This window comes from Rhinoderma darwinii, chromosome 2 (assembly GCF_050947455.1).
Source record: "Rhinoderma darwinii isolate aRhiDar2 chromosome 2, aRhiDar2.hap1, whole genome shotgun sequence".
Lineage (NCBI taxonomy): Eukaryota > Metazoa > Chordata > Amphibia > Anura > Rhinodermatidae > Rhinoderma > Rhinoderma darwinii.
Window position 1 is genome coordinate 393,397,394 of NC_134688.1, and position 20,300 is coordinate 393,417,693.

Below are 20,300 nucleotides of genomic sequence, written 5' to 3' on the forward strand. Positions count from 1 at the left end.
CTGGCAAAGTCTTCCAATAGGTGGCACAATATTATATATATATATATATATATATATATATATATATATATATATATACATATATATTACACTGTATATAGTTTTCTTTTAATACTAAAGGGAATCTCATTACTTTGAAAAAAAAAGGCTAGGTATTCAGGTATTTACCTCTGCAAAACAGCCTATGATGTTTTTGAGACACGTTAAACAAAGCACCCTGTGAAAATCTATAATTACACTCAAAAACAGCAAACATTAGCACATTTTAAGTCAAATGACAGCCCTATAACTGAACAAGCCTAAAACATGAAAGGAATTGCCATTGCTTCTACACATATCTTTGATATATAGATCATTAAACCTTGTGTTTAAAAATTGAAAAACATTTTAGTTATCGTAATTGATATCCATGATCAGAGACATAACTCACATAATGCTACTATTAAATGGATCCACAGTGGTTCTAACCATTCCCCTGTTAACTTAGCTCTCTACAAATAATGAGGTTCACAGTAAAGGTCGGGGGTCAGGCAAAGTGGATGTGCCCTGTAGACTTGTTACAACGGTTCATCTATATTATATGAGGATTGAAAATGTACACATCAAAAGTAATGCCATCAACACAACCGAAAGAACAATGCTTATTTTTTTATACACAATAGAGTTGTCATTTATTTTGTGTTTTTAACCCCTTTTCTTTTATTATTATTATAAAAAAATAAAATGATACATTATATGGGATTGTGATGGTTCCATATTCTCCAATATGAAAGAAGAATCTTAAATCTCTGGCTGAATCGTTCAAACAGAAGGGTTGCAAGCCAGAGACTATTAATAAAACAATTACATCTGCACCAGAACACCTGCTTCAATATAAAACAGAGAAAAAAAATCCCATACCACTAGTGGCTCTACTAGACCTGCTCTGGAAAAATGTGAAAAATAATCAAAGACTTGCGGCCCACATTGACAGGATGACACATTGAAATAAATTATTTTCTGTCCTTCAATCCATATGACTTGGGAAAAAAATGAATTATTACCGAACGTAGTTATGTCCTGATAAATCCTACAATAGCATCAGAAGAGCACCCATTTGTTTAAGAGAGAATAGAAAAAAAAATAGCAAAAAGAGCAGTAGTATCTACATTTAATTATTTTATTAAATATTAACATTATGATTTGTTATCTATTCTCTTTTTATTCTTCTTCTTCTTCTTCTTCTTCTTCTTCTTCTTCTTCTTCTTCTTCTTCTTCTTCTTCTTCTTCTTCTTCTTCTTATTATTATTATTATTATTATGTGATTGCTATGCATACAACATATGAAAATGTGTCCAGATATTACATTTGGGACTCTGTACCTTCTACTATAATTTATAAGAATCTAACATGTAGGAGAATATAAAACAAATAATATTGTAACTCCTGAAAATCCATGTGCAGACATGTAAGGAAACTGTGAACCAAAATGCTATAATAATAACCAACAGTCAATATAGCCAAAAATACATGTAAGCAAACTGAGCTGTCCTGTATTTGCATCTTCCCAGAGATAAAAAAAAAAAGAAAAAAAAAAAAAGAAGCAGGATTGACTATATGCCATGTGTATATATTTATATGTATTAAAAATCAAATCACATTACTACTACGTATGTACTGCCTGGAGTAACTTGGAACTTGTGTTGTCTCAATGTATAAACATATATTTATATAGCCTATATGTATCCGATATGGTTACGAGATTAGTGTTTCTTCCACATGTAGTAGACCACGCTGAATTGTAGCCTTTCCATGACGCTGTTATATCAGGCAAACTGCTCGGTACTCGAAATACACCACATCAAAGCTGACACCCTATATCCAGTACAGATTCACATGCATACATCCTGCATATTGAAGGCACAATATGTGCCTTTCCTCTGTGCTGCTGTATTCCTCAACTCCAGGGCTGTCATCAGGGTAGTATAGGAGGTACTGCTGTCAGGGACTCTGGCAAATGAGACCAAGCAACCCAGGAATAAAAAGATCAAGATAGCACTCCTTCTAAACTGGTTCTTTTACTTCAATCTGTCTAGATTTATTCATTATTTGGATTCTAAAAGACTTTGGATCAAGTCTTCCAAGACGTGCACCACACTTAATATTTTGTTATCATCCCACCCAGTGCTGCTGATTTCTATTTTGTCAAGTAAACCAGCAGTCATCCCATGGGACCTACACTTTCAAATTGTAAGAATTGGCCCCTTTTTTATGTAGGTAAAACTGCACAAGACCCAGTCAGTCTTCTGTTTGCCCATTCTATATTTTTCAAACAAGAGGTATGGGATTCATAGATCCATGTGATTTTGTATGTGGGAAAAAGGATAAGTTTATGCCCAAATATCCTTTAAAAGCAGGCAACAGATTTCAAGATGGAGAAAGGGAGATGTAGAATGGAGTTTAAGGAGCCTTGAGCATTGGTCTCTATGGGACCTAGATAAATCTTATGACAGCTAAGCTGTCCGTAACCGCTCATTTATAGCTTCCTCTTCCTGTACTGTTGGCAGAGAAAGGGTAGCAACCAGCCTAGCAGAAGCAAACGGGCTTCTGCCAGCCTATCTAGCACCATTCACCTCTATATACTTATGAAATTCTGATGCCAGAACACATTGATATACATGTATTATTTACATATTTTTCAATGAGAAAAGCTTATTGATATGTATTATAGAGTAGTACATTTCAGCATGCAATGACAGAATTCTCTTGCTGTTTGTCAGGCATTTTAATAGTTTACTTGTACTATCATACAATTCATAATGATATGTGTCATAAGACTGCTGGAAAATCACTCAGTTCTACAGATACTATCTTCAAACCAACAAACCTACAAGTAATTACATGGAAGGCTGGCAGATTTATACTATGTGAAGTAGCCGGGGACTGAAATCTATTATTTATGTCCATTAACTTATAACCTTTCAGCAGATTTTTTTGGTTGGATTAGATTTATGATAATGCTAAACAAATAAACATGAATAGCACAATTGGGAAATGTTCGGAATCCCAGTGGGTTTTATGTAATAGCTGTGAAGACAGTGAGTGTCGTATTATGTTTACTGCAAGCATATTCATAAGAACATAAATGAACTTCCCCGTTACTATATAATTGGGTTTTCTGTGGTTATAGTCTTATGAGAATTAAGCCTAATAATAGTAGAACAAAAAGAAGACTTCCGGGTCTCAATGTATGAAAACAAACAATCCTAAGAATTCTTGAAAATGTAATCCTCAGCCTATATACAGTATATATATATATATATATATATATATATATATATATATATATATATATATATATATATATATATATATATATATATATTTATTTATTTTTTATTTCTATATACATACCTCTTTTATGGAGGAGCACACTTGCATGTCTACGTCCATTCCCATTCTCAACATAGCAGGAGTAATTTCCTAAATCTGCATCTTCCACTGCGTCAAATATTAAGGAGATCGATACCTCTTGCTCTCCAAGATGTTCCCTGAGAACTCTTGAAAAGAAAATAGAAGGAAGCAATTATTCGACTCAATGTATAAGTAAGATCTAGGTAGCACTGCACTGTAAATCATTTATCTCTAGGGGAGGCACTTGTCGGAGAAGTTTTGTAGTGAGCCTTGGAGATGAATAAAATCATACTATATATATGGATCTGTAGGTTTCATTTTATGATTTCAAATTGGATTACTTGAAAAATGTGACTTATATCTAGAAGTTCCTGTGAGAAACCGTAAAAATGAAGAAAGTAAATAAAGGTCCAGTTTCTCTGACAATATACGTTGCCTACACTAACATGTGATTGAAGCAAAGCTCCAGTGAAAATCATTTCTCTATACATTCTCTGTATATAAAAAGCATTGCCTTTTTGCATCACTTATGTATAATATGCACTTCTTGTAGCTGGTGGTCATTGCATAGGAACTACCCATGTGACCACCGTCTCTGTGTTGTGGGGAAAAGTACATATTTTTGATGTTGAAAGATGATGTGGGCATTCTCATATACAGAAGTATTGCCTCCTTGTCCATCCCTGTGTGGTAGTCATAATTTTGTCTTTTTCATTCATTCACTCACACAGAACTAGTCAGTGAGAAACTTCTTTATAGGGAAGTTAGTAAGACAAGACATGGCAACTTGTACCATAGTGCCGCCTTGAGGCTTCTATGGAGCCCCTGTAAAAGACGGCTCAACCCAGATTTGCTGCATCTCTTAAATTAGGAACACGCACAGCGCATACAGTGCAGAATTTCCGCAATGGATTTCATTGCGGAAAATCTGCTGCGTAGTACAGTACCAGCAGAGTGGATGAGATTTAAACAAGTCTCACCCACATACAGTGGAAAAAAAATCATCCAAAAAAACTAACCATAAATTGGCCTGCCGTGCATTCTTTTAATCTGCAGCATATCCATTTATGGTGCGGAATTGCTGCTTTTCTGGTGCAGGTTTTCCCCATGGAATTCAATGGGGAGGCAAAACCCGCAACAATGAGCCATGTGTTGCGACGTTTGTGGTGGTAACGCTGCAATTCTGCCGAAAAATATCAAAGCTTTTTTTAATTTTAAATGAATAAAAAAGCTTATACTTACCCCTGGCCATAGTCATAGCGACGCAATGCTCTGTTCTGAGCACAGCCCGGCCTCTTAGGATGATGTTTTATCCCATGTGACTGCTGCAACCAATCAAAGGCTGAAGCAGTCATATGAACTACTGCGTCATCCCAGAAGGCTGCGCTCAGAACAGAGGGATGCTTCGCCATGGCAACGGCTGGGTGGTAAGTATAAACTTTAATTTTCCCCGCAGTATTTCAGCAGCTGACCTTCTGCCCGAAAAACTGCACCACAATTTAGTGCAGTTTTTCGGGTGGGAATTTTCCTGAAGTTTCCAGGATGAATACAGTGTGTACTTTTACTTTTGTATCCACCCTGTGCGTTTCTACCCTTATTCTCGTTGGTGGAAACCTGTGCAGGGTTCCTCTTTCCACAGTCCCTCCAAATGCTAACAAACAAGAGTGTGGGAAACAACCCAAAGATCATGGAAAGGAGGTGGAAGCAAATGTTCCTATGTCATGGTAGGGGTTGTGCTAGTATTACCAGCACCAGAAGGGGGACCGATTTTAAATTTTTGCCTGGGGTCTACTCACTTTTGTGTACTCCCTTGATTGAAAGATAAACAGTTAGTAGAGAAGGGGGATTTTATTGTATGTAAGAACACAGAACGGTAAATAAACGTGTAACTGTTGGGCCCCCTGCAGACGCTGCAGATTTTATTGCAGATTTTGTGCTTTCTGCAGAAACAACCCCATTAAGATCAATGGAACTTATTTCAGTCGCAGAAATTTCTGCAACAAAATCTGCAGCCTGTGCAGGGGGCTTTAAGGTCCCATGCACACGACCGTATTTTCATCTGTCCGTAAATACTGTCCGTATATACGTATCCGTTGTCATCCGTAACGTATCCGTATATACCGAAGGGTGTCCTTAAATACGGTACGTATTGCATCCGTATTTGATCCGTATATACGGATCCGTAAAAAAAGAGGGAGACTGCAAATGATGTCACCAACATTTTGCATAGCAACGCTTCCGTAAATACGGACGGTTTATAGATGCACATCCGTAGCCACCCGTATTTACAGAAGCACCCATATGCTTCTATGGGAGAGTCCGTGACGTAATTACTGACAAGAATAGGACTGGTTCTATAATTTTTTCAGCACGGACACCCATCAGTAAAAATATGGAAAGGTGTCTGAGGCCAATAGAAATTAATCGGTCCGTAATTACGGATGAAATTTATGGTCGTGTGCATGGGGCCTAAGTGGCTAAAGTATTCAAAGAAAACAGTTTTTTTAATTTATTTTTTTATTAAAGAAATAACTAAAATTCATTTCTTAGTGCTTTTAATATAATTGTCTGTTACATTTTAGTCTCAATAGACATATAACCTAAAAAAAACCTGCCTAAATCAATAAATTAATCAATTAATAAACAGTAAATAAATAGTAAACAATGAATTAATATTCAAAAATGTCCTTTTCATCTGGTTCTGGAGTGTAATTCTTTTTTTGCCATCCCGTACTACTCACAAAGTTAACAGTATCTACTTGATTAGCATATATTTTCTACTCGGACCCTCCTGGTCCAACAGTTACAAAAGAAGGCATTTTCAAAATAGATGTATAGTATATCTACTTATTTGGCTTCATTTATTTAAAGGAACACTTAATCTAGAATTATCTACAGTGATGTCACTCACAAATGTATCATAATAATCTGTTAAAGAGCCACAACCAAATATTGATACAATATTGCATTACATATTTAGGAAGTAGTTATTCACCACACAATAAATATTTTACCTGATATCACTCTCTCTCACTCTCTTCTCATCCAAATCTTCAATAAACTTTTCTCCTTTCATCCAGTAAATTAAAGGGCTGACATCACCACTGTAGCCAAAGAAGGCTCTGCAGGTTAAATTCGCCGAGGTGCCTGTCGGAGAGAAACAAAAGGAGCATAAACATATAAATTGCTTCCTTTACCTAATCTTAAAGAATCCTAGAAAGCAGACATTGATCACAGTAATAAATGAGATAACTGAACAGTAGCACTTTCCATGTTGTTGTTTTTACCCTCTATTTTGTGCCTTCCACCTTCTCCAGCCTGAGCTAAATGGAAGATTAAAGACTTCTTTCCTCCGACAATAAATAACATTTTCTTACATCCTTATTGACGAATACTTTTCTGCTGCTTTTAAATTGTATCAAGAGACTAATATGTTTGATTGTTAATACATTGTTATTCCTTAAAGCCAAGGCTTTGAAAATGTTTTAAAAGACGAGAACACAAAATAATTAGTTGTTTATTTATAAGGTGGGCAATGATGAAGTTTAGCTAATAATGGAACATGTATACAATTGAAACAATCTTACATGTAATTGGGAAATCCCCAAAAAATGTATTATTGGGGGTCAATGAACAGGGACATCGCCCATTACTGGGGCAAATTTGCTCATGGTGCTATTCTTATTACCCTACCCCTTTTAGCTTTCTCTGAGCAATGCTGATGGCAGTTCAATTTATGTTAATGAGACTGTAATGCCAAGGATGAACATATAGCCTGTGCAGCCTGTTCAGTTTCTCAGGGGCCCATTGGGGTGAGCCACAGTGGAATTTAAAACAAGCGATCCTGCTTCTCTCACCCTTCCCTCTTTTCCCACTCTCCATGGGTCTATTATATATTACACAGATAATGCATCATACCAGTCAGCCAATAACAGAGACGATATCATGGTCTGTGCTGCTCTGTGTTTTGCTTATAGTTGATGATGCCGTAAAGATGTAGTCATCTTTATCATGACTTTTAACGCATTAAGTACGAAGAGTCAAGTAAATTTAACTTGACTTTATTAATGGCTTTTCAATGGCTTTTAATGTGTGATATCACGCTGCAACAATTTACCAGAGTCAAGATAAACATGGCTACATCAGTATTTGTGTGCTTGAGCAGTCTCCAGGCAGAGATGAAGGAGCAAGAGGAAGAAGTACTGCTGCTTTCAGCACAGATAGTTAACCTCTTCACAGGGAATTACCTTTGCTGCCCCAGACCAATCTTGAGAAAGGCCCCGAAGAGTTGTGCTGAAATCAGGGGCAATTCACACGTGAGTGAGTTTTCACGCAGTGAGTGTCCGTTGCGTGAAACTCACTGCATGTCCTATATTAGTGCATTTTCACCACCTAGTCGCCCATTGAAGTCAATGGGTGCATGAAAACCATGGACAGCACACGGATGACATGAATGACAGGAATGAAAAAAAAAGTGCTTGCAAGTGCGTGAAAAATACATTCCACAGGCAAAGCATTCTGATGCAAAACGTAACGCACACGACCAGATATATGCACGTTTTTTCATGCGCGGAAATCTGTCACGCTCGTATGAATGTAGCCTTAGATACAGGGCCCCAGCAGTAAGTATCCTTGTACTAACTCTCAGGGAAAATTTGCAATTTTTGGGGCCCCAAGCAAAGTTATGTCTCGGGGCTCTAATCAAAAACACCTGTAGAGAGTTCCCCACACAATGCCCTCTATATATAGTGTCACAACCCCCCTGTGTGGTTCCACAGACAGTCCCCCTGCCATACATCCACCTTGTAGACAGTGCCATTTAGTCTCCTGTAGGTAGTCCCACATACCCACCTTGTCTCAGCAGACAATATCACACATGATAGGCTTAGATACATCACCCAGCAGACAGTATCACACATGATAGACTTAGATACAGGGCACCAGCAGTAAGCATCCTTGTACTAAGATATGTCCACCCCCCAAAAAAAGTGTGTGTGTGTATGTATATGTCCGTGTATGTATGTGTGTGTATACATTTTTACAGTATATATATATATATACATATATATATATATATATATATACATATATGTATATATATATATATATATATATATATATATATATATATACACATATATATATATATATATATATATAAAAATAGAAATCTTGCAGCACTCCAAAATGTGAAAAATAAGTGGTTTATTCAGCCAACAAACAGCGACGTTTCTGTCCTACAATAGGACCTTTATCAAGATTTCTATTTTTATATACTGCCTTGTCCTTGGATCTGGACGACTTGCTTGGCACCTACACATTTGTTTCTAGTGAGTGCTGCTGCTTTCTATTGCTATATATATATATATATAAATATACATATATATGAGACAGCATATCTGTAGCACTCTGACCCTATAGCTATGGATAGGATTAGATACTGTGGCTCAGCAGACTGTATCACACATGATAGGATTAGATATAGGGCCCAGCTCGCTGACTTTGTTTCTCCAGCGCTGGACCCTGGAAAGGTAAGTATAATTATTCTTTTGCTTTTTTATGCATTACTATTTTTTTTTGTGTGTTTGTGTTTTTTTACAGCCTTGGTTGTTGGACTACGTCGGATTCTAAGACTACTGTGATGACGGCTTTTTTATTCTGAATAAAATGGTTAATGAGGGATGTGTGTTTTTTTTTTATTTCAATAAAATATTTTTTTTATGTCCTTGTAGCTTTTAAAACTTTATTACTACTGCCTTATTTATAGCTGCTGATTGACAGCATCCATTACTTAGGCGGGCTTAGTGTTAGCCGGTGCAGAGGCTAACACTAACCCTCATTATTCCCACTGGTACTCACATCCCCCAGGGGTGCCAGGAAGAGCTGGGTATGATCCAGTACCCGATACCTTGTAGGTGTGGTCGGGCAATGGGGGGGCCGCAGGCTAGTATTATTAGGCTGGGAAAACAGTGGCCTTTCCCACCCTGGTAATGCTAGACTGCTGCTGCTGTGTTGTACCTGGCTGGTTATGAAAAATGGGGGGGGGGGGGGAGTCGCTTTTTCCATTTATTTATTTAAAGAATAAATAAATAAAATGACGTGAGGTCCCCCCCACATTTCATAACCAGCCAGATGCAACACAGCAGCAGTAGGCTAGCATTACCAGGGTGGGAAGGGCCACTGTTTTTGGCCTTTTCCCGCCTAATAATACCAGCCTGCAGCTGCCCCAGTATCTGACCATCAAAACAGATGGTTGGGTACTGGATCGTACCCGGCTCTTCACAGTACCCCTGGTGGCGGTGGGTACCAGGGAAATAATGGTGTTAGCCTCTGCACCGGCTAACACTAAGCCCTGCTTTAGTAGTGGACACTGTCAGTCAGCCAACGGCCATTATTAAAGCGGTAGTAATAAAGTTTAAAAGGAAATACAAAGACATAGAAAAAATATTTTATTGAAATAAACCCCCCAAACAACCCTCATTGACCATTTTATTGAAAATAAAAAAAAGCTGCCATCTAAGTAGTCCTCGAATCCGACGTAGTCCAATGACTGAACATGTAAGAAAACACAAACACAAAAAAAACATTAGTAACACATGTCGTAGGCTTAGATACAGGGCCCATGTGTGATACAGTCTTCTAGACCATGTATCTAAGGCTACCACAAGGTAGGCTTAGATACAGGGCCCTAAGATAGAGTAATCTTATACTGTGTAAGATTACGGCCTGCTGGGGCCCTGTATCTAATCCTACTATGTGGTAAGCTTAGATACAGGTCCCATCAGATAGGATCAGACATGGGCCATGTATTTAAGAATACCATGTGGTAGGCTTTGATATAGGGTCAATGTGTGACACGGTCTATTAGACCCAGTATCTAAGCCTGCCACAAGGTAGGCTTAGATACAGGAACCCAGCAGACCGTAACATTACACTTACCCTCCTCTTTGGCTCCGGGTGCAACGGATGTACCGACACCATATAGCGTCGTGACATCATCCGCGGCGCATAGCGTCATGACGTCATGATGCTAGAAGACGTCAGGACTTCTGCTGTGTTCGGGAAGGAAGATGGGTAAGTATTTGTCGTTACTATAGTAACAGGGGCCCGTGTATTTTCTTACATAGGCCCCAGTTACAATAGGTGCGGGCAGCTGCGGCCCGGTCGCAATGTTGACCGCTGCGACCCGAATGTGGCAGTCGCCGGGGAACCGTGGCGCAAGGCCAAAGATCCGTGGCTTGGGCCCCGAAGGCCCGTTGCTAGACACGCCCCTGGCTGAAATGTTGCAGAAGGCTGAATAAAGTTCACTATCTTTTTTCACTGAACTACCAGGGTGCTGCCAATGTTGATGGATGGATGGATAGATAGATAATGAGATAAAATGGTTATATGTCCGTCCCAGATTTCCTACATGTAAATGTAAAAAAAGAAATAGAAATGACCAGTGCTTTTTAGTAAAAGTTAAAGTGACAGGTTATGTTCTCAGAAATACAAGGGCTATCTATCTATCTATCTATCTATCTATCTATCTATCTATCTATCTATCTATCTATCTATCTATCTATCTATCTATCTATCTATCTATCTACATGGATTCATAAATATGAGATAGAAAGATATAGATAGATAGATAGATAGATAGATAGATAGATAGATAGATAGATAGATAGATAGATAGATAGATAGATAGATAGATGATAGATAGATAGATAGATAGATAGATAGATAGATAGATAGATAGATAGATAGATAGATAGATAGATAGATAGATAGATAGATAGATATGAGATAGATAGATAGATAGATAGATAGATAGATAGATAGATAGATAGATAGATAGATAGATAGATGATAGATAGATAGATAGATAGATAGATAGATAGATAGATAGATAGATAGATAGATAGATAGATAGATAGATAGATAGATAGATAGATAGATAGATAGATAGATAGATTAATGTAGGCAACAAAACATATAATGGTAGATTTCTGGCAGTCCTACGTTTTTCATACTGTCAAACTAGCCAAGTGTGCATGGGTGGACACAATCTAATGATGCCAATTTATCTATAGTCCTTATATTTATTTTTTTCCTTATTTTTTTTTATCAGCCTTTGTTTGTCCACACCTTCTCTAAATGAAATACTGATATTTTGTTTATATACAGTAATAGGTGTCATTAATAAGAACAGTATGACCATAGAACAGCAAGTGAAAAATTAAACCTTATAAGCACTCGCTGAATTAAAAAAAAATCACAGATTCAAGCACCGTAGCATTTTACTGTCCTGCTGAATATTTAATTATCTTTGCTCCATAAAATCCAATCAGTTAACACATTATTGTATATGAGAGATGATATGATTGATATCTAAGATGTACATTTTAATGTTTTCAGAGATAAAATGAAGTATTTCAGTCTTAATTTGATTTATATTTCCTCATTATGAGATGATATTTGCATAAGTTGCTAAGAGGGTCTGACTCTTTAATGAGTTAACTGAAGATCTATCAAATATTACTAACAATGCTAATTTATAATTCGAGCTGAACCCTCCCTATTACCGCAGCTAAGTATTTTCCTCATCACTGTTTGGCTATAGATGATTAATTTCCATCTATAAACAATTATTGCTTTGGAGAACTGCAGTTTATAATGATGGCATTTAAGATTGAAATTACTCTTAGATGGACACTAACATTTCATTCAGCTCTAAAAGTATACCTGATATCTAATAAGTTTGCAGTCTCTTCAAAAAATGTTTGGCCTTGCAAAGTCTGTATGAAGTTACTGCCACTAGGTGTCACTCTTCCTGTAATCTGCTGTCCACCCCTAGTTGTGGCGCAAATTTAATCTCTAATTACAGAGCAGAGGAGATGGACTGCAGTAAGTGGGGGATGGGGTGTGTCTCCCTGCTAAAGCTCCCTGTACTCATAGGCCGGGTTCACACGTAGCATAAATACTGCCGATTTTCCGCAACGGATATTGTTTTTGGAAAGATAGATATATCTATAGAAGTAGAGCCGAGTGAATGAGATTTCAACAAATCTCATCCACACGCTGTGTAAATGATAATCAAAAAAACAGCTCAGAAATTGACCTGCGGTGCGTTTTTTTAATCCGCAGCATGTCAATTGTATTTAATCACAGTTTTTTTGTTGCGGATTTTCCCAATTGAATTCAATGGGGAAGTAAAACCCGCAACAAGTAGATGTTTTTGTGGCGGAAAAACTGCGATTCCGCCGCAAAAATGGCAACTTCTAAAAAAATAATCTTTTACTTACCCAGAGTTCTGTGCTCCTGGGTTGATGGTTCATTCATGAAACGTCATCCTAGGAGGCCGGACTGCGTCGCTATGGCTATGGGTAAGCATGAAACTTTGGTTTTTGTTAACTGCAGTCTTCCGCAGCGGACATTTCGGCTGAAAAACTGTACCATGATTTGGTTTGTTTTTTTCGGAATTCCCTGCGGTGCCCAGGGCGGAAAAGTTGTGTGCTTTTATGCCCAGTTTGAACATACCCAAAGCCTGCCTTAATCTGAAAATAGCCAGTTAATCACTCCTGGGACACATGTAAATTCTCTTTTTAGTTCGCTCTCTCAAGTAATCGTTGCAGTAGCTCCTTGTCTCTCTGTCTGCTTTGTTATAGCTATTTTCCATTTCAGCAAGTCAATCTTCTTGTTTCCTAATCTATTTCATACATAACTTCCTCTTTCTGTCCAGTGTATTGTTCTTATAATCTGCCTAACCACCATTGCTCTATTGCCTGCGATGTCCCCACATTTCTATGACTCCATGTGCACTTTGCCCTATGCTGTCTAATGTTTGCTGCCAGTATCTTTCAATAATAACTAAAAAGCTTCATGTAAAGGGTTAATGCTGGTGTCTCACTTTGCTCTAAAAATGCTTGTTTTGCTGCAAACTACAGCAAAAATATGCCGCTTTCCCTGACTTGTCCAGAAATTCCAGCAAAAAGAAAGCCTATTTGTTTATTATCCAGCGCGCACCCGATGAAGGCACAAGGCTTGCTTGGAAGTGTGGGCAGGAAGTACTCTCCATACACTGTACTCGCCCGGCAGATTTGCATATTAGCGACATGCCCCCCCCCCTATGGAGAGAGAAGAAAATATTCGGGCAACTGAAACGGGAACTAGAGGTTTAAAGAATTCTGAAAGCACTAAAATGTGGGAGGAATGTCATATCATCATTGGGGACTGAGAAGCATGATGATTTAGAACTTTTTGACGAAAATTCAGGGACACTTAAAATGGAACAAAATAACCAATGCTGTACTAATTCACTACCAATTTCTCTGCTAAAGGAGTTCAAACGTGCCGTGATCACAGCCACTCTTCTGTAGATGGGCTGGGGGGCACATCTCCATTGCCTGCAATTTCACGATCACATAAATGTGTATGGGGATTCGGGGTAATACTGTATACCACTTCCCCATGAACATTTACGTGATATTGCAGAAATAGAATAATATTATACTAGTGACTCCGCTAAACAGTACTACAAGATGCCAAATAGGGTTGGGGGAGCTGAATAGAAATCACTGGTTCTGTGGATCACATGATCCATCTCATTAAGTCAGCAGCGCTGAAATTGATCATGTGATATGTCTTCCAGGACTCCTCAGAAACAGAAGTCACAGACTGCATTACATGCTCTTATTCGAAGCTGCTGACTGGCTGAGGAGGATCATGTGATACACCATGTGACTACACATAATCAGGAAGTGCTTTCTTCTCAATGCCCCCTGTTTAGTATTTTAGATTTCTACTCTTCCTCTGCCCTTCCTTGCACTCATGGGTAGTCAAAGGGCCAAAGGATGGCCTAAATTGTTGTTATTGGGTAACAAACGATAGTATTGCAGGGTTGGACAATCCTCATGGTACTTATCATGTCAAGATTAAGTACATCTCTTGGTGGAAAGACACTTTAATGTATAAAGTATTTGGTAGCAAGAGAACTTACTATAAAGGCCTCATGCACACGTGCATGGAGTCTGTATGGAGGCATAAAGAGTCTCTGCGGCTCCATTTTACAGAGCCATATTCATTTGGATGGTGCCACCATATGGTGCTATATTACAGAGGTATTCTTGCCTAGAATCAAGCTCAGAGGTTATTCGGAGCTGTAAAACGCTAATTTGGTAACCACTAAGAGCCAATCTGGATCTGTACTGTAACTTGTAAATAATAAAAATGTATAAAATGTATAAAAAATTGAATATTCTCTAAACAACCAACGTAAAACTGAAAGTGACTGAAACATCCTACCCAAAACAAGATGAAGTTCCAGGATATGAATATTGTGCCTGAAGACAAAATACATAAGAATAAAACCATACAAAACAAATTGTGAAATACAGATCAAAAGGCCCTAAAAGCTTCAAGGGAATTTTTTTTCTTATCAGATTTATTGCAGCCTTTTTCCTGGCAATTGCATGTGGGAAATACTTTGGTCCCTAAGTATTGAGATAATGTTCCGTTTTGTTCCAGATGAATATGGCATTTTTTTATGTTATGTTTTGTAAGCCCTATTTCCAGCTGAGATTTGATTGTGCTTATGTGCCACTAGAGGACATTGTTTGGCTTCAAATGTTCAGTGCGAACAGGGAAAAAGAAAACACAACTGCTTACAGGGAGCGTCAGTATCCAACGACACTACTCGTTGTAATTAGCAAATATTGAATGTTTTGTACTCAAGTGAAATGTCACTTTGGATGGGCATTCCAAATTACATTTACGCCATTAGTCATACATGTTAGGATACATTGTAATCAGCAGCACTTTTCTTTATTTGTAATTCCCAGCCGGCAGTGGTCGGTTGTTTTATGCAACATAATAATATTCATAGTAATGTTCCTTTAATTATCCTCAGAAGACATTGTATTAAAATGTAAAATAGCCAGTGTATTTCAAAAGTTCATTGCCTACAATATGGGCATATGTCATTTTTTTCCAGCAACATTTTATTAGGATATTTTTTATTTGATGAAATATATAATTTTAGCATCCTTTATTACATATCATAGTAATAACTTAAAAGGCTATTCCCATCAAAGACATTTATGGTATGTGCACGTGATATGCCATAAATGTATAGGGTAGTATGGATTATAAATAAGAAAAGTGATTGGTGGGGAAGGGGAAATTAAATGAATACTAAACTCCAAAGACAGGGTGGTGGGGCACATTCTGAAACACTGGCCTTGGCTACCAAAACAGCTTCTCCTGCCCTTGCTTTAAAGGGTAAATAAACTTTCAACAAACTTCTGTCATGTCATAGTGACATGTCAGAAGTTTTGATCGGTGGCGGTCCGAGGATTGAGACCCCCTTAGATTGCTAAAACAAAGAGGCAGAAACACTCGGGTGAGTGCTGAGCTGCTTGGTCTCTGATCAGCTTTTCTCAGAAAGCCGATGTAGCAGTATATGCACTCCATAGTAAGCCAATGAGCCCGTACACTGCTACATCGGCTTTCCAAAAAAAAATGATCAGAAGCAAAGCGGCTCAGCGCTTCTGCCAGTTCGTTTAGCGATCGGTGGTGGTGTCGGTGCTCAGACCCCCACCGATCAAATGACATGTCAGGAGTTTGTTGAAAGTTTAGTTACACTTTAACTGCAACTGTCCTGAATTGTATTTATATATCTTTAAAAAATGTCTGCTGATGAATATGCATAATAATTTCTGCCCTTGTCCAGTTCTCTTAGTATACAGGATGTAGCAGCTGATTGGTTGATCATATGACCTGAATCTTCAGAGCTCTTAATGCAGTTCCAGCCTTTAGATAATTTCAGACACCTGACAACCCTTTTGGTTACGTTCACACACAGCAGGACTTTTCCACTGCGGTTTCTGCTGCAAACCCGCAAATATGCCACATATAAAGCATGCTGCAGATTTCAAAGTCTGCAGCATGTTTTAAAATATGCACAGTTCTTTTTCCACAGCATGTGATTGTATTGTACTGTACAGTGGTGTAACTACCGCTGTAGCAGCCATAGCGGCTGCTATGGGGCACGCTGCATGGGGCCCACCCCATGCCCGGAGGCTCCGCTAGCAGCCGCTATGGCTGCTACTGTGGTAGCGACAGCACATTCAATAGTGCCTGCGTCCTTTGAATGCAGATGCTATTGAACACTATGACAGAGCAGGGAGGTATCTCCCTGCTCTGCTATAGGCTACTGCACACAGTGGCGTAGCTCTAGGGGTCACAAAAGTCGCAATTGCGACCAGGCCACTAAGCCTGGGGGCCCACGCGGCCCCCGTTAGCCACACAGCGCTGACTGCGCTGGTCCCACTTCCTGAATGCTGGAGCAAGGAGCTGACGGCTCCTTGCTCCAGCATTTACTCTGTCGTGAGCGGCTCGGCGCAGGCGTGTGCGATGTTGTGACGTCATCGTGCCGAGTCACTCACAGCACAGACCGGAGGAGAAGAATCCTCCACCTGTCGTGGGAACGGGGATAGGTAAGTAATTATGTTATTATTTTTCTATTAGGCACTCTGGGGCATTATACTGGGTAGCTAAGGTGGTCTGATATGGTGGCTGCTACAGGAGCATTTTACTATATGAGGGGCATTATACTGCATGGGCAGCATTATACTGTGGGGGCATTATACTGTGGGGACAGCTATGGGAGCAATATACTGTATGGGCGTCATTATACCATGGTAGCATTATACTGTATGGGGCAGCCTTTAGGGTGCATTTTACTCTGTGGGGCATTATACAGTGGGGGCAGCTATGGGGGCATTATACTGTATGAGGCAGCTATGGGGACATTATACTGCATGGGACATTATACAGTGGGGCTGCTATGGGGAGCAATACACTGTGGGGGCAGCTATGCTGTATTATGCTGTATGGGAAAATTTGTTTGGGCATTGTACTGCATGGGGGCATCTGTGTGGGCATTATACTGTATGGGGCATCTGTGTGGGCATTATACTGTATGGGGCATCTGTGTGGGCATTATACTGTATGGGGCATTATACTGTATGGTGGCAGCTATGGGGGCATTATACTGTGTGGGGGGGCATGATGGGAGCATGATACTGTGTGGGCTGAACCAGGTGTGTATGGGCGGGGATTTGGTGGGATTAGAGGCGTGGCTTAAAAGAAAAAACTATTTTCCACTGCGCGTCGCATTGATTGTCCCTCTTTGTGATACTTGAAAGTATAGCACTGTCTACAGGGGGGCTGTATAGCATTGTCTACAGGGGAGGCTGTATAGCACTGTCTACAGGGGGGCTGTATAGAACTGTCTATGGGGGAGCTGTATAGCGCTGTCTACAGTGGGGGCTGTAAAGCACTGTTTACGGGGGGACTGTATGGCACTGTCTACAGGAGCGGGCTGTATGGCACTATTTACAGAGGGGCACTATCTACAATGGCAGGCTGTGTGTAGCACCCAGGGGAGGGGGGCAGTCAAAAGTTTGGGGCCCAGTGTTTCCTAGTTACGCCCCTGGTACTGTACATTGTTACTGATCCTCAACAAGTGAGCTACGTGTGAAATTAGCCTAAGGCTCCATTCACACCTTTTTTTATGAAGTTGTATTAGTGCTTGGAGACCATCAGTGAGCCCGTCTATGCCTCTGATTTCATACAAAGTCATGCATTCTGTACAAATCCGTCCGAAAAAAATAAGTGCCATTCTCCATCGCATACCATATGTGCAGAACTTTTCTCCTGTAGTGGCATGACAGATATTCCTAGGTATGATCACTACAATATCCCTATCATATTTGAATTCATTCAGCAGGGAATCTAAAGAAAGTTTATACTAAAATTTAGCATAATAAATGAAAATGTTGCATCTGCTACCCTTTGCTTCTGTAGGCCTGCTCCACACAGGCAAAGACTGCCTGACTCATTTTTGGCACTTTAAATATTGAATGAGCTTGATAAATTTAGTGCAAGAATGCAACAGAATGAGTCATACGGCTAGCTGAAAACTGTCGCACATGAGCATAACTTGCAAAAACTGGTGCCCATTTAGTTTAGCCATATTGGTGGTTGCTTTAAAATTAGTTTTACAGAAATTTATGGCAAACTATCATTTTGTCAGAATATTCTATCAATAACAATTTGATATTTCAAAGGTTACAACCAATATGATAACCCTTCCTGTCATCACTTTGCAAAAATGGCTTCCATAACTGAATATAAATATTACAATATTTCATTAAGTAAAAAATTATTTCCAGAATTTAGCTACGGTTTTAACTTTTGATTTAATAATAATTGGTCAATAATATATTTTGGGTGACAATCTCCTGTAATATTGGAAACATTTTAACAACATACAAGATAAAATGCTTATATATATTTATTTATTTATTTATTTATTCTTTAATAAAAATGCAATATTTGTTAGAATGTTACAATTGTATTTTATTGTAGTTGAGTCTTTGACTTCCCAAACAGCTTCTTTCAAGTACTAGGGATGATGTTGTTTTTTCCTATCTTCTCTATTTCTAACATGAAATTAGAGAGTAATTATGACATTAAACTATAATAGGATTTTAAAATGAAACGTTGTTAACAATTATAGCAATCTGTTCTAATAACTCTTCTACTTTTTGACCTCAGAAATCCCTTCATAACATAATAATCGGGTCTAACTGCTCCTTGGGTCCAGTCGTTTATAGAAATTAACATAGTAATTACTACTCTCACACATGGGACAGCTATTTAGGTGCCTGTTTCAAGATGGTAAACTAGATAATGTAATATTACCATCTGTACCAGTTCAGATTGTCAGATGAATCTGCTTTATCATACGCAGTATTACCGGGCGTTGTGTTCCAACAATATGTATGATGCATAGTTAGTATGTAACATTCCAAGCCCAAAGTACAGTGTGATGCATTATTTGCAGACGGGAATTAAATGATTATCATATACAAGAAACAATTTTTAAAAAAGACACACTTTGGTGATTCTGCTATAATTAAGTGTGTTAATAAACCCATGTTGGTACTATTTGGTAATATTGTTTAATAAAATAAGTGATATATTTAACTTTTTAAGAAAAAATAGCAGAATATGCAAAAAAGCAAGAAACAAAACAACCTGTTTTCCTTTTGTTGCCTAGTTTTACCACAAATTGGCACAATTTTGTAATATTTGTTTATGATCGCGTGACTTTTGCAGGTTTATATAAAACAAACCATAGTGAAAACTGGACGTCCGCAAACCTCACTGAAACCGCCGAAGCCGACGTCCAGTTTTCACTATGGTTTATTTTTTGTGTCATGGAAATGAATTAGACCCCATGCACACTAACATATTTTTTCCCGTCCGTAAATACTTTGTCACCCATAGTCCACCAGAATTTACAGACCCGTGCCCATAAATATGGGTTCGTCATCACCCGTATTCCACCCGTATTTATGGACCCGTTTTCTCTGCTATATTGCACTGCACTAATCGGCAGCCCCTTCTCTCTATCAGTGCTGTCTGGAGAGAAGGGGCAGCCCTTTCGGGCAGAGTTTCCGCAGAGGAACGCAGTGATTGAAAGTAAAAGAAGTTCATACGTACCCCGGCCATTGTCTTGGTGACGCGGCCCTCTTTTGACATCCAGTCTGACCTCCCTGGATGACGCGGCAGTCCATGTGACTGCTGCAGCCTGTGATTGGCTGCAGCAGTCACATGGGCTGAAACGTTATCCCAGGAGGCCGGACTGGAGGAAGAAGCAGGGAGTTCTGGGTAAGTATTAACTTTTTTTGTTACGGGTATATTGTAAGCGCCGCGTACTCACTGTCCAGCGGTGGTCACTGTGCTAGGACATGTTCTATATTTTTCAACGGCCCGGGCACCTTCACGTAAGCAAACGGGAAAGTACCCGTGGCCAATAGAAGTCTATGGGCCCGTAATTACGGGCCATAATTACG

The 20,300-nt window shown here is 38.9% G+C and overlaps 1 protein-coding gene across 1 annotated transcript in view; it reads right to left on the minus strand.

Moving 5' to 3' along the window:
* Positions 1-20,300, minus strand: part of IL1RAPL1 (interleukin 1 receptor accessory protein like 1) — a 1,275,811-nt gene that overhangs the window by 70,253 nt on the left and 1,185,258 nt on the right. Inside the window, exons 7-8 of the mRNA XM_075854004.1 lie at positions 6,408-6,540; positions 3,394-3,539 (exon numbers count right to left, since the gene is read on the minus strand). Of these exons, the coding sequence (XP_075710119.1) occupies positions 3,394-3,539; positions 6,408-6,540 (279 nt within the window). The remainder of the gene's footprint in view (positions 1-3,393; positions 3,540-6,407; positions 6,541-20,300) is intronic.